The sequence below is a fragment of the Anabas testudineus genome, chromosome 3 (genome assembly GCF_900324465.2).
Source record: "Anabas testudineus chromosome 3, fAnaTes1.2, whole genome shotgun sequence".
Classification (NCBI taxonomy): Eukaryota; Metazoa; Chordata; class Actinopteri; order Anabantiformes; family Anabantidae; genus Anabas; species Anabas testudineus.
Window position 1 is genome coordinate 2,757,498 of NC_046612.1, and position 18,895 is coordinate 2,776,392.

The 18,895-nt window shown below is 42.6% G+C and overlaps 1 protein-coding gene across 2 annotated transcripts in view; it reads right to left on the reverse strand.

Moving 5' to 3' along the window:
* Positions 1–18,895, reverse strand: part of tln2a (talin 2a) — a 71,675-nt gene that overhangs the window by 22,670 nt on the left and 30,110 nt on the right. For both annotated transcript variants that reach the window (XM_026378259.2, XM_026378258.2), the window contains exons 3-22: positions 15,922–16,093; positions 15,451–15,548; positions 14,389–14,518; positions 14,114–14,266; positions 13,486–13,628; positions 13,225–13,352; positions 12,996–13,059; positions 12,791–12,895; positions 10,414–10,569; positions 9,621–9,722; positions 8,964–9,040; positions 7,448–7,628; positions 7,091–7,204; positions 6,887–6,995; positions 6,078–6,286; positions 4,889–4,987; positions 4,323–4,490; positions 3,418–3,552; positions 3,087–3,246; positions 1,470–1,636 (exon numbers count right to left, since the gene is read on the reverse strand). In XM_026378259.2, coding sequence (XP_026234044.1) covers positions 1,470–1,636; positions 3,087–3,246; positions 3,418–3,552; positions 4,323–4,490; positions 4,889–4,987; positions 6,078–6,286; positions 6,887–6,995; positions 7,091–7,204; positions 7,448–7,628; positions 8,964–9,040; positions 9,621–9,722; positions 10,414–10,569; positions 12,791–12,895; positions 12,996–13,059; positions 13,225–13,352; positions 13,486–13,628; positions 14,114–14,266; positions 14,389–14,518; positions 15,451–15,548; positions 15,922–16,057 — 2,634 coding nt within the window. In that variant the 5' untranslated portion in view covers positions 16,058–16,093. The remainder of the gene's footprint in view (positions 1–1,469; positions 1,637–3,086; positions 3,247–3,417; positions 3,553–4,322; positions 4,491–4,888; positions 4,988–6,077; positions 6,287–6,886; positions 6,996–7,090; positions 7,205–7,447; positions 7,629–8,963; positions 9,041–9,620; positions 9,723–10,413; positions 10,570–12,790; positions 12,896–12,995; positions 13,060–13,224; positions 13,353–13,485; positions 13,629–14,113; positions 14,267–14,388; positions 14,519–15,450; positions 15,549–15,921; positions 16,094–18,895) is intronic.

Sequence of the window (18,895 nt, forward strand, 5' to 3'; positions counted from 1 at the left end):
GCGCCTTAAGATTCCCGAGTGAGTCAGGAACATGTTAGCACTCGTCACATCACACACACTGACTGAAACAAGCAGCAGACACACCCACACCTAAGCCTTCAGAACAAACAGTTCAAGTAAGCTCAGAATATCCACAGATCTTTGAAGAGGAGGCCCAGACTTAATCACTGCACTCAAACTCAGCTGCAGCTCCTCCTCACTCGAACAATCACCGCTTTGTTGATGGCTGAATGTCAAGAGATGTTGTTTATTCATATAATCAAGCATCTGATTTCATGTTTCTGCTTCTGTGACCAACAGCACAATTTAGCAGGGTTCTGTGGAGACCAATGTCAGTTAGAGAAAGCTAAGCCCTCTGCCATTTGGTTAATTAACTGGGAACTCGGTAGCTTCATCTGCAGCTAAACAAAGAGAAAACCCATGTCATTAAGGTAATGTTTAACCCCAGAGCTGCTGCAGGCAGGAGTCACTACAAACAGAGATATCGTGAGACTGAAATAAAATTATTGATCAGTGCCAGTCAAATCTGAATGAATCTAAAAGTAAAAGACAAAGTGCCTTACAGTGACGCAACAGATGTGTTTTTCTTAATGTGAAAGATTACCTGACGAGCATAAACCTGCAAAGCATGCTGTCCAAAAGCTAAACTGCACAAGCTCAATTAATCAGTTACCAAGGCGACGGCTGGCTCAGGTCGCAGCCTGGATTGACACAGACGAATATACAGCTGTGACAGTGCTAAGTCTGGCATCAAACTCAACCAACCAGCTGGAGGGCGTCATTTAATTTTCATGGTGGAAGTGGGAGAGTTATTAATATCAGTGTGTGATTCTGTAAACAGATAATGAGCTGATGCAGAGTGAGAGCAGATAAATAGTTTGGACAGAAGAAGATGGGATAAGAAGCAAAGCTAAGCCTGCCCCTCAGGAGTCTGACGTCCTCTTACTCTTAATCATGTTTCACTGAAACCTTGGCATCTGAAATCTCTAAACTCCACACGGATCAAATAGTCAAACTCATAATGTTTTTATTCTCTACTCTATATTTTCATAACTGCTGTTTACAGGTCTATAACTGCACCTCCACAAACATTCCTATTAGCCTGAAGGATTAGACCTGTCTGAGGCTAAATCAATGCACTGAAGAGGACTGTCGAGTTTCAATTAATTAAAACTGGACGCTACGATGTTGGCACCACACATTCAACATGATGCACAGTGTCAGCAAATCAGCAGCTTCTCTTTAGCCGTCCTGCCCTTGGACACGACACCCTGTAGTAGAGCCATCACATGCAGTTTGCATGTTGAGGAGCCACGTAAATCTTTATCTGGGGTTCTAAAAATGCTACTAATGGGATTAAAACTATTTTTTTTTATAATTTACTCTCTATTCAGTCATTTTACTGCTTTTTATTGAACAAAAATAAAAAGGAAAATGTAAAATTTGAATCTTGATGTTTTTCAGCTTACCTTTGCGGCCTCCACCATCCGTGCGGTAGCATCAGCCAGCAGTTTAGCAGCTGCCAGCAACTTCTTAGAATTGTCCACGTCCACCTCAGCCTCAGCATCAGACCTCATGGCGTTTACCAGGTCTGAGGTGGCCTGAGCCAAGACCCGAGCCTGTCGGACCATCTCCCCTGAGAAGAGAAACAGTGGACGAGGAGAGTGCACACTTTTAAACAGAACTGATTCTTCTACTGGAAACACGTTGGACTAAAACATAAAAACCCTCAAGATGGAAAAGAGGCCATTGCTTCACTAGAGGTTGAGTTTCTCACCCAGTGAATCGGGAGCAGATCTGAATTAACACCTGTAGACGACTTGTTAAGAACAGTTGGCTGGAACTATTCCTCCCTCTCTGGTGTTTTTGACTCCTACTGAAATTATTTTTAGCATCAAACTAATGAGGTAAGACAAAAAGGATAATGGAGGAATCGGTGTGTATATTCTCTGTCTTAAACCTGGCACACAACAAAAGCTATTTGGCGCTAGGTCTGTATAATTCATGTGAGCACTGATCTGCCAACACTCCGCTACAAAAAGAATCAATCTAGTTTTTCCCACTCTTCACATTTCATTTTTGTACCTGAATGCCAGGTGTGACATAACCTGACATATCTGACACCAGTTCAAAGGCCGCGGTCTCTGCATGTGGCATGTATTCAGGCCTGGGCAGAGCAAACAGCAGTTTTATTTGTCTGTCAGCTCAATCAATCTGTCTGAGCAGGGGCATTCTCTGCACAGCTCTCCCTCTCTCTGTCTCTCTCTGTCTTTCTCTGCTGTCAGACTTGTTAACATCACTGTCAGCTTTTCTCTGTGGCTTCACCAGGGCTGACAGCGGTCCATTCAAACCCATCCTCGTCAGTCTCTCTGAGGAGAAGATGGAATGAGTCAAGCACAGATACGCAGAGCTGTAGTAAGCCAGTTTCTAGAGCATGATCAGATACCTTTTCTGTGACTTCAGTTCAAAAGCTTTTCATGCCTGTTTGTTAATGGGAGCATTAAATTCTTCTTCTTGTAGATGGAAACTGTATCATCAACAAAGCCAAGTGCAGGTAACTGGTACAACGCTCTTCATGTCATCATGCTCACATTTCCTAATTTTCACTAAACCTGCAGCTCAAGCTTATGTTAAAGTCTTTAGTTTGTCAGAGATTCACAACAATTCTTTCAACAATTCAACATCTTAAAAACAAAATGTCAACTTCACATCCTGAGTGGTGCTTGAGGAAGATTCAGGGAAGTTTGGATTTTATCCTCCTGTGACCACAAGTGCCTGTATAAAATTTCATGGTGATTTGTTAAATAGGAAATTGCTTTCCCTGGAGTTGTGCCTCTAGCAAAGCTAATAAAAACTAAAATCTTGCTGAAAGTAGATGTGCTGCAGGCTGTGCTTTTCCTGCTGCTTAAACCACAACTGCTTTTCAAATGAAAAATATATTCTCCCTTAAATAGGAATTAATTAACCAGTTCTTTCACCTAAGTACCATTTATGAAACAGTGCCTACTGTAATCAAACATTACATTCAACACATTTCAGATTTATATACTGTACTTATCTAACACAATATGCTGTCAGAGACTCACCTGCATCTCCCATTGAGCTGAAGATGCTCTCAGTGACGGTCATAATGGTGTCAGTGGCCTGGTCGTAGCGTCCGATAGGCTCTCCCCTGGAGGTGTACTGACGCACATGTTGCAGAAGATCTCCCAGAGCCTGACTCACCACGCTGGCTGCTGCGCTCACCTTCAACACAAGCGGCGTACATCATCAACATTAGTGCTGCGCTTCTTAAGCTGCATTATTCACTACTTCTTATTTCACCCACTAGAGAGAGGCACACTGGATTCATTATCTTTACTGCTTCTTAAAATTAGAGTTAAGTGCACTGTTGGTTTACACACTAATTAAGCGGACCTGTTTGAGGAGCTCGCCATCTTCTGTGGCTGAGAGGCAGGCCTGTACGCAGCTTTCCACTGAGCGATCCACCAACTTCCCAGCTTCGATTAACTGCTCCTGGCAAACAGGGGAGCTGATGGTGGGACTCACCACCTACAATTACATGGAGGGAAGTGAGATACGAAGGTGCAGAATGGAAAAGGATAAAACAATCTAAACATTTAACAAAAAAAAAAAAAAGTGCATTGTGAAATACGGAATAAATAAATTAGGCCTGAAGCAGTCTGCATTCAACTAACATGATGTGACTAAGAAATAAACATTTCACTGGGGTCTAAAGACTGTCTCTTCCTTTTCATCATTAAATCACAAATCACATTTCACAGAGAACAGAGGAAATGGAAAAGAAGATTTGAGAGGGATTCGGCAGATGGTTCTCATCACACTGCTGCGCAGAGAGGTGAGGATTTGTTTAGTAAATGCAACTATTCAGATTGGGAGCCAGGAGAGCATTTAAACTAATTAGAGGCATGTGGGTTGTACAATTCAGGATGCACAAACATGATGAGGGCACGGGGTATTTAAGAAATGAAATATTCACTCTCAGGAAACAAATGTAGCTGCAGATAAATTTAATGCTATTCACATATTTGAAGAAATAAATCTCTGTTTACCAAACCTCACTGCACAGTTTTACTCATAAGAAATGACAAAACAGCAAACAGGGAATTATTATCGTGCACTCAACCAAATAGGAAAAAAAATTTACTCCAACACAAGTGGAATATTTAAAACTGGAGCTGGAGGTGAAGAACACCTTGGACAGGACACCAGTCTATCACAGAAACAGACACAACAACAGGAAACAAGAGTCACCAAGTGACCAACCCACGTCCTAATAGTACTCATTTTACTGTCTGTACCTTTGCACACGCCACCAGCTGGGAGGTGGACAGGGCGCACTGCGTGGCGGCAGCAATGACGCGGTTCTGAAGCACAGTGTCCTCTGCAACCTGAGCCACATTCTTGGCTTTCAGCACCAACATTGCTGCAGCGTTGGCCACTGCTTTGGCCAGATTCATCAGGATGTCCTGCACAACAGGTGTCGAAGGAAGAAGAAAATACAATCAGTGACCTGCAACTTAAAACCAGAACCTCACACTAATATGATGTCTAACTGACATCTCGTTTAATTTTGGTTTTTGATCAACAGTAAAATACACTGTGTGGTGGCAGGTAGGTTGTTGAAGCCGTTTACAGATTTGACCTTGACTAAAACGTAATTAAAATACCAATTACAATTCAGCTTTATACATGAGTTACAAGAAAAACACAAGTGTAACGGAAAAGCATTCAATTTAATTAAAAACATGTTCCCTCCATTTTCTCCTGGTCACAATGTGCTTTTGATCAAGTGAGCGGCGGCTGCACAGCACAGTGTTCTCTATGAATACAGGCATGATGATAAATTGAGGGGGGGCAGCGTTACCTGGAACCTTTCGTCTGTCTCGCTCTCTCCAATCTGGCGCAGGAGATCTCCGCTGGCCTGGCCGATGCTGCCTGCTGCCGTCAGCACAGTCTGTCTCGGCTGCAGACACATGCAGAAAAACCATCAGGCTGTGAGACTTAGACATGCATCTGGTTGGAAACTGGAACATCTGTGTTTCACTGTACCGAGTGTGCAGCATCAAAAACATCTTCAGTGCAATTTTCTGTGCAGTTCAGACTCATCGTTGGGATAAAAGGTCTGTTTGAGGCTTTTAACACAGTTTTCAATGTACTAGAATCTGAATGGACAATTCTCAACACGCTATTATAAATGTCATGTCGACACAAAACAATTCATCATGTTTATTTTTTAATTATCTGTCCGGCCCACATAGTATAAATGTAGAAGAAAAAACTACATACACTGTTCAGTATATCCAGTTCTGACCAAACAAACTCCCAAAAAACCCTGGAGAGAACATTACAAGTAGATGCAGGCTACATTATCACGAGGGAATGATTCACTGAGTGTTCTTGGCTCGGTCCGTTTCCATAAAGAACCATCCTGCCAATCAGCTTAGCCACAGCCCGAGGTCTTGCTTAAGGCTGACCAGACACTGACTTTCATATAATTAGGTGCAGTTTGGAGGACCGGGAGAGCTACGTGATTAAGAGATGGAACAGTGTCTCTGAGTAGAGCTGATCTCTGGTAAAATTAATTAACTTTTTATGGCGTCAGTTTGGACAAAACAAAACGCTGTGTCGAAAACCAAGTGCACACAAAATCTGGCATTTCACATAACACAAATGGTGAAAAGTTTGATTGCAGCATGGGCTTGAATCCAGAGTCAGGCTACAGTTTCACACATTCTTCTTCCTTTTCTGTTCTGTCCTCTCTGTCCATGTGCACTAGTTGGTTTGGGCTCAATATGATGTGCAGCATTTGTCTTCATTTCACACTTTAATTTCTACACCTCCTATTATGTCAACCGGACTGTATGTGCCATGCTAGACTTCAAGATGACAAGCCAGGAGCACACCTGTCTCCTTCACCATGTCAAATGCACAGCAGATGATATTAACAGATACGATGTTAAAATGTTCCGTATAAAATGGAGACAATTCAACAAGAAGTTCAATTTGACATGTTTTGACAAGACTATCATTATCTCCTCTCGTTTGAGACTCACCTCTCCAGACGCCGGCTCCACAGCCTTTAGCAGGTCAGACACAGCCCCTGCCAGTGTCCTGGCAGCCTTCATCAGGTCATTACCTCCTCCCACGTCATCCTCCATCAGCGCAGCCAACAGCTTCACACCCTTTGACATTTCGGTCAGATTGGAAGAGATGGTGGTGATGGCACAGCCCACTGCTGTGTAGTCTGTGTCCATCGGATCGCCTGAGCAGGGGAGGAAGGACATAATAAGGACAGCACTAGAGAAGCAGAGGCACAAAGAAGTGACTTAAATAACCCCAAACAGAAAAAAATGCTACTGCTATCCAGTGATTCCTCTTAAGATGAACTGACTCATGTAAATTAACTAACCAAGAGTCACGAAACATTGGCCTTTAACCAGGATTAGAGACTAAACAGGAAAAAAGTGCTGTACTCACACAGATACAATAAAGAGCCAACAGAAACTTTCACCAGCGCATCGAGTCCAAACCACAGCAGGATATGAGAGGACTATTAGATTTTACACAGGTCTGTTAAGTTTTGTTAATGAACTCCAAACTGAAGGAAACGTTCAGTTTTCAAGTCACTAATTGGGCAGAAAATGTTTACTCTGCACAAAACAGCGCCCCTAAAACATGCTTGTAAAACTGTGAGCACACGTCTTAACACTGTTTCTGGCTTCATTCAGGAGTCCTTAAATAATATTATCAGCTTAAGATAAATTATTTTATTGTGCAATAAAATCAAAGCCTGGCTGCTGAACAACTTCATTCATGCACCAAAGAACAACACAATCAGCTGAGTCATGTCAGCGCCACTAACCAGCTGTGAGGTTGACCACAGAGGCTGTTCCTGCAGTGATAGCATCAACCTGGGAGTGGATCTCGTGTTTTGACTCATCCATTTTGTTCTGGATCCACACCTTGGATGCCTGGGTACACAGACATACCAAGTTATCGGAGTTCTATGATGTATGCAAATTATAGATTTCATATTACAGAGTGCACACAGTAGTGTATAAAGTACCATGTCCTGTCCCAGTGGTGGCAGGTCGTCCACCTCTCCCAGGTCAATCTGGGCTTTCTGCACAGCTTGCATGCTAGTGTTGATGGTTCCCATCAGAGCCTGCTGTGCTGAACTCTACACACAGCAAAATAAACAGATTGAGTGTCCGATAGAAAAGCCTGGAATGATTTTTAAATAAACATAAGAGATAAAAGATGTGAAGCAAAGTGTCTCAATTTGCAGGAGCCAGCCACAAGAAAGGAGACAGCGTTACATAACAGATGAAGATAAGGACACGTCTGCCTAACATTATTTAAATAATATTAATGTGACAGAAAAATAAGACGACCGACAGCGCTTCTGCTGAACTGGTCTTACCAGTGGTGGCATGTGTCCACGGTGCATCTGACCCATTGTGATCTGCTGCTGAGCAGATGGCATGGTGCCCATGCTGAGCGACTCTGTGCCAATGGAGCCGGAGCGGATCACCCCTGGCAGCGCCACTGAACCGTGCTCCACCCGGCCCACACGATTAAACTGCTGCTGAAGAATAGTCGACCTGCAGGTGAAGCAACACGCAGACGGTTAACACAGCATCTGCAAATAAGTCACATAGTATGATGGACACAGTAATTCTGATGTTGTCTGCTGCAGAGTGAGTCAGTGAAAGGAAGTAAAATAACAAACAGATCAAATTCATTCTTGAACATTTAAACATACAGTACAGACACACACTCAAACAGCGAGAGGCAAGATAACAGCAACAAGGTGAAACACTTGAAGACAAAGATGTAAAAAGAGAAAAATAGTCACAAAAAAACATGTTTCTACTTTTAGGCTGTTTGTTTATGGGAGAGAGTTAACATAGTGCAGCAGTGTGGTTGTGTGTAATGTCACAGTGGACCACTAACACAAAGGAGACTGACACTGCGGAGTCTTCCCACCATGTACTTCTGGAAGACAAAGCTTTGTTTTGTTTCTCCTCAGATAAGGCCGTCCAGAGTTTGGCTTGTTATGCTTCTGCAGTATTGAAGACTTTTTTGCTTTAGGCCCTGAGCACGAGTCCAGATAAAAGCAAAAAGGGAAAAACTCAAAATAACAATTGCAGCAAATTCTCCCTCTGTTAAAAGCAGGAAAACATTATCAATTGAGACGAGACAGGAAAAAAAGGGCTTCAGTTACATGGTGAGAGTTCACTGTGGACAAATGAGCTCATACACTTCTAATCAGGAAATGTTCGGATGGAGCCTGCGCTTGGCCGGTGCAGTGAAATTTCCTCACACAACGATTATCTCTCAGGATAAAGTCAAGCTAAGGAAGTGCTCATGTGGCGAAATGAGGTTCTAGGAGATGGATGTGAGCGCTGTGGTCGCGGGCGGTAGTGAGGAGGAAATTGAAAAAGGACCCAATCTGATATAGCGTTCTGTTGGAATGATATGCAATAACTTTGGATGTTGCTTTTGTGCACATGGACAAACCATCATTATTACACAGCTTATACAGAGTTGGAACACAACAGAGCGCAGCAGAAATCATGTAGGGATCGCTGGAGGCATTAATCGCTTAGCTCCTAACTATGTAGGCAGTGTTTCCAGCTCTGTGATGGTTTGATTTAATGATTTAACACCATTCAGAACCAGCTCCTGTCGACTCTGCCACATTAAGTGACAACAGAGAATCTGCTGCTGCTCTGTCCCACTCCACCATGCATCCACACACAGTAACTGAACCACTGATTTACATTTAACATTTTCTGTTGAGTTCCTCAAGTAAACTTTTATTTTGAAATGCCAACCTGGTGCCCCCCCCCCCACTCATTAGTCATGGTTTTGAGCCTGTCATGACAACACTTAAAAAAAGTCCCATTGCTTTTACAAGTTACACATTTACATACTTCTTCGGAGACACGGATTCCTCGAGCATGGTTGACTCCTCGTCGCCTTCTAATCCAAAACGGTCTTTGCTTTGTTTCTGCAGGGCAGAGAAAAATACACTTTACTTTTAAAAGGAGCCAACTGTGTGTATTTTTTAAAGCTCCCTTGAGGCTACCCCTGCTAAGCAGATTTAGAAGCATCAGTGTCATGCAAAAGAAAAGTCGGGCCCAAATTGATCAAGCAACTAAGAGAGGGACATGTGGTCCCACAGTGAGACATATCTGGTCCTATATTTAGGACAAGATTACAGTTAAGACTGAAATGAATATGAGCATCATACACATGTAGACTAAACCAGCAGTAAGAGGACTCATTTTAATTCTACCTTCCTTTAACACACCTGTCACCTGCCAGGTGTTCAGCATAGGAGAAGTAAAGGAGACTGAAATATGACGTGATGGTAGTTAATTAATAATCCAATGCTAAATGATCGGCTTATTGCTCTAAATTGTGTGACACTGTCCAGCTGTGCCGTACTAAACTACCTTTTATCTACCTGGAGCTGCATGGCTCAGTAGCTCTAGGACATCAGGCATCAAGTGATCTGACACTGTATCTGTCACAGCAGGCTACTGATTCATTAGGATTCACCTGTGTCTCCAGAGTTAATGTCTCACCTTTTTGAGGATGATGTCGATGTAACCAGCAATGAGCTGGGAGATCTGTTCCCCTTCAGTGGTCTGCACCGAGTAGTAGCTCTCCTGGTACTCTCCAAAGTCCTACACACCACACATACACACACACACACACACACACATATTTATATATATTGTAATGTATATACACACTGTACACTCCCATCTTTACCATGTATTTAATACCGGCCTGGAAGGAAAGTAATCTCTGCACTGCCTGTACTGTACACAGGCCGGGGATTTACTGTGAGGATTATTGTGAATCCATGAAGCCAACTAGTTTCAGATGACACAATGTGTAGGGTGACACCGAGCTGCTGCAACAATCAGAGACTGTGATAAAGCCAAGAACCAGGATTTCTACACAGGAGGTTATGAACTGATTTTTTGTTTTTTAAATATGATGTGCAAACAAGAAAAATGTGAGGACAAATTAGCAGAAAGAAAGAGAGGCCGTGTTAACTTAATCGAGACAGTGAGTCTACCAGATCTGCAAGATTAAATCCATGTTGCTCATTGACTCGGGTGCTGACACAAAGGAAAGATATTGACAGGGAGGACAAGGAGCCTGTTCAATAGCTCAAGTCCATGAGGGAATGAAAGGAGAGGCAGACTGAGCGCTACAGTGATTGTTTAATGGCCACTGCAGGAACAGTGTGCTTGGTGTGTGAGCTATGAACACAAGATAAAATGAGCTGCGGCTGTCAGTGTCCGGCCACATGTTGCAGGTTTTCTCATTAAGCCGTGTTGTGAATGTGGAGGTTGTGTTTCTCACCAGGGTGAAGCTCTTGGGCGACGCAGCCCACCTCTTCACAGTGGTCAGAGGCCACTCCTGAACCACATCTTTGGTCTTCTCATCCACTCTCATCACAGACTCTTTGGTGATGCCCAGGAGCCGCGGCACCAGCTTGTTCTTGCTCTTCATCTTTTCCTGCGAAGGACACGTAAACAGAATTTTATTTAGACTGGAAAATATCCAAAGCTGACAGCTACTAGACTTTCCTTCTCTAACTATTAGGGATCATTTAGCAAAAACTGTGACAGAGAAATGATCAATTACAACAACTTCAGTGACAAAAAGGTTTTCACTGAACAAATATTACAGTTTTGGGAACTGCAACGGATGATTTTACTACTGTGAGGGTGTTGGCTTTTTCTGTCAGTTTAAAGACGCTTCCAGTCTTTGCTGTGAGTTATAAAGTCCTTCTTTAAAGCCAGTGTGTCTCTCAAGAGTGATAGTGGTAATTAAATCCCCTAGACATAACTGTGCCTTGACAATTTCATGATTTAGAACTGCTTTCAAGTCTTATTTTGTGGCTTTGCATGTTTTAATATGTCTTATCATCTTTGAATTTATATCTGCTTTTCTTAGCTTGTTTATAGATGGCAGGTGCCTCTCATTGCACCACACAGTGTAAATTAAAATGTTTAATGAACAAGAGATTCCAAATAAACCATCATCGTTATTCCCTTCGCTCTGCCCACATTATTGAGCTTTCATCTTCCAGTTCCTCTGCCTGCAGAATCACAGACAGGACAGCATTTCATGAACAAAACGTTTAATTCCCAGGCCTCACAGCATGAAGCTCTAATTTTGCTGTCACTCTGATCTACCCAGATGGGTATTCATCTGTCTATCGGTTTAAAAAAGGCAAACCGGTTAGTAATTAAAATGTTACGTCTTAATCACGTCTTTATCGGCCTGTTAACAAGTCTCAACCTCTCTCTGTAGTTAAACACTGGCTTTTCCTTTGCATGGAAAGAGCAAACGTTTCTTCAGGACCTGCAGTCGAGGAGCAGATGGACTAAACGTGATGGGCTGTGACGTGAGGGCAAAGAGGCGAGTTGTGTAAAACCCCTTGAGGGCCTGTAAAATCGCTGGGGCCTCCAGAGGTAATGGGTTAGGAACCATGGGATGATTTTTTTCCAGGGCGTATATTTAAGGATGATGACAACATCACAGCTGAACATATGCAGATGTGAAGCTGATCAGGAGGAACAGAGTTCCAGGACCGAGAGGCTGTGGGCGAAGATTTGTCCTGTTGGAACAGTGTGAGAGTGAGTGACAGCACAAGTGACCAGAAACCATCTCATGTTCTACAAGACCTGAGCTCTGAGCTCAGAAAATCAGTTTCTTGATGAAAGCAGGGAAGTTTCCCGTGATTTTATTCAGCATGTCCTCTTGATGGCAAACGATGGGAGGAGGAAAAAAAAACAGTTCTCTGTCACTCTTGTCACAGCAGCTCCACAGAAACCACAACTGGAAATGAGCAAATTGCTCCAATCAGCAGGCATCTGCTGGCAGTTGGACTTATTCTTCCAAATAAGTGTCGCAGGTTTGTCTCCCAGTCTTCACTTCCTCCATTCTCGCTCTGCAATAGTCGGGGTGCCACACTCGGCTGCAAAGACAACACTTGGTTTCCTTCCAGGAAAAACGCTGAACTCCCTGCAGACGAGGAGCTGCCGGTGTGTGTTTGAGTGTGTGTGTTAGTGATTGGCTGAGACAGCGAAGGAGATGTTTGATGGAAAATGTATGGCATGAAAATCCCCAGTGGCTCCTCGTTATTTCAATACATCTACATTTATAGAGAGACAGCCGTTTTATGAATGGATTATCTGATGTTTGAAAAAAGCTTCTAATCTACAAAATGGTTTTTATTAGATTTTCCATGAATGATAATAGTTAGTGTAGTTAAGAGCATCATGTGTAGCAGAAAATAAAAAATAACACATTTCTCAGAAGATAAAACCTCAGTCAAACCCACGTTTGGAGCCTTTAGCTTCTAACGTTACCAAATTACCAGACAAACCATAGAATAGCATTACATGACGCAGTGTGTTTGAGTGGAGTGTTTTAACTCCAGGTGAACACAGAACATTTCTCCTCCTGCTCAGCGACGCCTTCAGCCTCTTTATCCATTTTAACACTGAGCCCATGAACAAATTTCACACTCAGGAGATATAAAAAGGCTCCGACTACAGCTCCACTCCTTCTAAAAGCTGATTCCCCAAAACTTTGAAAAAGTCAAGAACTAAACTTCACTTTTCGAGGGTGGATAATCTTTTCTTTGAATAAAGCTGTGTGGTGGTATTTCATTAAAATGTCACATTTTTGTAAAAGCACGCAGATAAATGTCAGATTATCATCTTACCTTGACCAGAAAGAAAGAGACACCGTACGTCCGCAGAGACCGTGCCAGTTTGACATATTTCACTTTCGCTTCGATCTCTGTCATTTCTCCACAGTTTTTGTGCTCCTGCAGGTCAGAAGATGCATTTGTTGAACATCAAGCTATTAAAATTAGGTCAAATTAAAACCATGAGTGTGCATTCAGCAACAGAACAATGGCACCACACCTGGAATATTTTCTTTTCTGCTCCTCTCTGCTTTATGTACTCTTTGGGGAGAAACTCCTTCAGGCTGAGAAAGAAACAAAACACAGGAGAAAATTGAAATTTACGCCTCAAACAAATACAAATGTTCAAACGGTGCAAGTTACTTCAACACATAATATTTAATGAAGGATCTGGAGAAAAGAAAAGTCATTGGGTTTCTTCCAGTCCTGTGGGCTGAGGAGATCCTTACTCTAAGAATCCAGGTTTGTGCTTATGCTCTATGTGAGGCCCAAACTGGATCTGGGCCTGAATGCCTCCGAACTCGCAGGCTTTATCAAATGATACGGGGTGAGAACCGTTAAGGATGTCATCTCGAGCCTGAAAGACAAAACCATCACTGTGTAAACGTAAAATTGGAATAAAAATATTATAGCTTCAAATCACGCGTTCAAATCATTTTATTATGGCACAAAAGTTCACGCTGAAACGTCTCTGAAGAACAGGAGCAGACCTGTACGTAGAGAAGGTTGAGTTGGACCGGGTCTCGGGAGTCCACATTCTGGTCCGAGTAGAAGAATTTGCGCCTGAGCAAAAGTGTCTCGTTCTCATCCACCCCCTGCTCTCTGAATGTTCTGCTGTGGTCCAACCAGTTCACTGTAAACAGAACCCAGGATCAGAAGATAACAGACAAACAGGCTGCAGCTACAGTGGAGGGTTATTATCCAATATGAGCAGTCAGACCAAGAATAAGAAAATAAGAAATCATTCATTAGATATCTAAGGTTTTAGATAGAAGCTACTTTTCATGACTACAATAAAACTCTACTGCAGATTTACTGAGACGTAGCTTCTTTCTCCCGACTCTACTGTAAAGGTCCGACTGATGTGTGTGAAACTTGACGGTTTCATTTGTGGAACGCGTTTCCATCTTCTCAGAAGAAGCTCAGAAGCTGCGTTAAAGAGGTCATTTACTTTTGTTAAGGCTCTTTGTGCCTTGGTGAGTTTGTTTGTTGATTTACAGAGTCAGGACCGTACACCATCCACCTGAAGTATCTTGAGGGCACACGCTGTGCGTCCAACCAGACCATAAATACCAAAATGGTTAATGAGTTATAAACCTGGACTATAACTTTACTCACAGTCGTCGTCTGTGTGCAGTTTGGCTTTCAGCTTCTCCATCTTCCTCTCGTCCCGTAGCAGAGTCCTGTCTTTCTTCAGTGTGCCCATCCCATCTTCCTTCTTTTCCTCCACCGTCTCCTGGATCAGAGAGTATTCTTCGTAGTTTGTGATGCCTGGAATCAAAACGGAAAAAAGTCTCCCTGTCAGTACACACATTTCATTTTTTAACACAAAATATGAATTTGAAATGAGCATTTTATTAAAAGCCCCTAAGCACAGAGAAGAAACGATGTACCTATTCTACTGCATATAGTCACAAGCAGCTCTCCCACTGTTTTAGAGTCGTCCACCATGATGGTTTTAACGGCCCCGTCCAACATCTTGATTTTCTGGGGCCTCTGCTTCTTCTTGTATTCTAGGATATCCTGCTCAAAGACAACAGGTGAGAAAAAAAAATCAATAAGGGGAGGAATGTAGAAATGAAATGCAAGAGGGAAAAGAGACAGAGAGAAGCTGAAAGAAGCTGCTGAGAAAATGATCAAATGCATCCAGTTTGTGTGGAGCGAGTGGAGAATACAGGACGGAAAACCTTATTTAACGGCTGCTTATCACACCCGCTGCTCCCTTCCACACGCAACAATGAGGAGAGATTTGGTTCTGAATAACCGGTCACAGTCATGCCTTCTACCTGGGTTGCCGTTGGTGGATTTGAAGAGGAGCAGTAAAACCACAGATAAAGTGAGAGGGAGGGAGGGAGCTACATGGATACATGGAGAACCACAGTCAGTCGGGCTTCTGGCAGCAGGGATCAGCGACTTGGAAACAAGCTGGCAAAGGATGTACAAGCTGGAGCACTTCTTTAATCTCACTTTTAAAAGCTCCCTTTGAATTTCTCATTTCTCTTAATACCCAGTTTTAACCTGTTTATATTCTATCATGGTTCTTTATGTTCTTGTTCTCCACTGTATGAACTGTTTTTATTTCCTCCACTATGAGAGCACTTAGACTGTAATCTATTCAAAATAAGATCACTTCAGCGCAATAGATGTCATCAGTCAGCAGGTTTCAGGGATTGTAGTTAGGAGATTATTACTATAACAACAGCTTCATACATGGTGTAAATGTCAGTGTGAATTTGTTCAGGAGATGAGGAGCGTTTGTGTGTTCAATTGGGCGCATTGAGCCCCAGTGTGTGCCGTTTGTAGGTTAGTCCAGGTCAATGTTATTCACACATCGCTCGCCACGGGTTCAGTCAACACAGCCTCCAAGGGAACACGCGTTGAATGTGTGTATGAGTACATATTTCATATTCACATTCATTATTTGTGTGCGAGTTACAGCAGGTGGATCTGATTACCCCATTGCGTAGCATGTAGTAGTCCAGTGTCCTTCCAGACTCCAACCAGATGCCTTTTCTGGGGTCTTCATCAGACAGAAATAGACCGTAGTCTGAAGCTGGAGCAGTGAGGGGAAAAACAGCTGTTCAGTGATTACTGTGATGAAGTTATTGTTCATACTCGATCACACTACATGAAATCAACTACAAATACAGAATCTGTGTAGTGACCACATTCAACAACTAATGACAGAGAGGCCTGGTCCTGACATTACTTTATCTGACGATATAACAGAACATAACACACAATTCCAGAAAAGACCGACACTCACACGCTGGTTTCAAGAGGGACAGACAATCTGTCTTACTGTAATGTGACATACTAACTTTCAGAAACAGATTCGTAGTAAATAATCCTGTTGGTAATTCTACACTTTATGTGTCTGTTCTTGTAAACAGTGTAAACCCTGTGCAGCGTCTGTGCTGTCTCACCCTGTCCAGTCTGAGCCTCAGGGACTCTCTCTCTGATGATCCTGCAGGCATCGTAGACGGCTGTGGAGGGCTCAAACTGCATCGTCTTCACAACATTGCACTGGCGAACACATATTTTCAGCGACAACGCCACCATCTTGGCAGGTGGTGTGGACGGGGGCTGAAGCTATACCTGCACAAAACAAACACAGCGAGGGGGAAATAAAATAGAAGCGTTCAGGTTTATTGCACGGCACAAATCCAGGAGGTTCAAAACCTGAGCACAGTGATGAAACTCACTGACTGTGATAAATGAGCCAGATGTTCTTTGCCGTTTTAGGGTGCATCCACTTTAAACTTATACACACTTCTCTTGCAGATGACAGTGAATGGAATTAAAATATTAATATAATAAAAGTGACATTAATCAACTGTGGCATCAGGTAACATCTTTGTTAGTGTCCTACATGGAAAAAAGCACTGCTGCTCACTTCACTCCGTCTGTGGATTCTTGTAGTGCAGCAGAACACACACACACACACACACACACACACACACACACACACACACACACACACACACACACTTGAGAAAAATCTGCACCGTCATAAACAATGAGATTTTATGAATGTGAAGAACGTGCTAATTTGTGCACAGCGCGGCCATTGTTATGCTCCATAAAACAAAAGAGCAGACAAAAAAATTTATCGCTTTTTGAAAACGGCCCATCTGGTCTCTGTGAGGGACAAAGAAAAAGTCTCTGCAGGCAAAAGACTTCAAAACGTAAAATAAAGCAACAAAGCAATTCACAACTAGAGCTGAACAGTCAATTCTCCACATAGCAAGTGACAGAAAACATCAACAAGAGCCTGAACGAACATCATCTTCACAAATCCCAGGCAGCTGGCAATATATTCTGGTTAAAGGGTTATATAACCTGCATGTGTCACTGGATAATTCTAATTTCATTAAAACTATATTATTACTATTTCAAAAGGATGCTGCTTGTGAAAACTATTACCTCAGTCTCCAGCTCTCATCACTATTTTGGTTCATCCTCAATACAACACAGCTCCGACCGAGCACCAAACTGCACAACACACTGAACACAGTGGAGCATTAAGCAGCTAAAGAACCAAATATTTTCTCAGAAGACGTTGGAGACCAAACACAGAGCGTTCGATCTAAATGAAATATCCAGAGATGTGAAGTTTGAAGAGACGTTTGTGAATCACAGCAGTGCTGAACGAAGACTAAATAGAGGAAGAAGAAAGAGAAGAAAGTCAAGACCTCTCCAACAGAGCTGCTCCTGTCTGGGACCAACAGGAACACAGGGCTGCTGTATGTGGGGGCTAAAGGTCAGAGGTCAGCCAGGGTCATTGCTGAGGCCCCTCATCCGTTCCGGCAGCTTCTGACCCTGACTGAGACATTTAGAATCTGGCTCCTATGTGTGATGTGTTCACATACAGGAGTGAATGTGTCTGTCTGGCACCTCATGTTGACACTGAAGTCAACGCTGGTAACAAGACAACAGAGACATTTAAAGCTGAACGACGAGCTGCTAACGTGCTGTTTATCTCAGTTTAGCACTTAGAGGAGATGTTATCAACATTTTAGGCAGCGTTTCAAAAATTGCCTCTGTGGCCGATTTTGTGGGAAAATAAAATATATTTCTGATCCTTTGGCCTTAATAACTGCCTCCGTTTGTTCACTACCTGTCGTGTAGCCTGTACATTTGTCTCTGTTATTGCTTTGGGCTTTGTTTCAATCAGTCAAGCACTTCCACAAGCCTCCTGTTGATAGTGATTGGACCAAAGCCAAGAACACTTTCCAAAACTATTGGCATCATTCACAGTGTTAGAACCTTTGAAAGGACCAACACCATCCAAACACAGATTTGACCAGTTATTATAGTCGTGATTTGTCAGAATGGAAAGTTGTCTCTCAGAGGAACAATCACGATGGACAGAACTCAGCGATCATCCCCCGAAAGCTAATCTAACAAACTGATGAGACAGAGAAGACTTTGTTGAACTGCTGAGGAGCGTCAGGGTGAGTTATGGGGACATAAATGCATTTTTGAAATACTACAAATTCTGTATTGTTGTACAAATTCACAAAGACTCAGCATCTGTTTCAGAGTCACAGTAAAAAAGAAAAATCCTCCCTTGCTCTCTTCTGATTAGATCTCACACACTGGAGCCTCGGTGGTCTGGTTTCTACACTGAAAACCACAGATATAATATACTATTCCTCTTTTGGACTGCAATCGCTGCAGCATCAGCCTGTGCAAGCCTGAAGAATGATCAGACAAACAGCAGGAAGACGTAAAGAGATAAGAGGAAGCAAAGAGGACAGTGTACGATAAACTAATAACATGATGAAATGGTTATCAGCGGAACCACCGGCAGGACCACAGAGTATGGGATGTGGAAAACGCAGTTACAGCAGCTGCAAACACAGAAATCTCTTTTCTATTTTAACGATGTTGCGATGAGAAAAGGATTTACTGAGATCAAATGTAATTGTGAAGCCTGTGGAACACTTCAGGACAACCAAGTCATTAGACTGCTACCAAATCCAGTGTGGGAATACGGCTCCAGTGTTCACGCAGCAGACAACAAACCCACCTTACTAATCACGCTTGGATCTTATGTAATTCACCAGGCAGCTCTGCTCATTTAGAAACGTTTAACCCTGATGCTGTGTAACGACTCACAATAAGTCTGTACTGTAGTGTACGTCATGCTTTCAAAGTCAGTTGGTACCGAAACATGATGGCAAACTGTTCAATGACTGAAATAATATCTTGAATAAGTGTCAACATTAGGGGATCATCACCTGGGAACCATCAGTACAAAGGATGAACTAATACTAAATGATGCATATTTTCAACTTGTCAGAAGAATTAAGGACATTTACACTCAGGTAAACGTTGAATTAGTATTGTGCACTGTATGAAACACGGAGCAAGAGGCTGATGACGCACCATTTT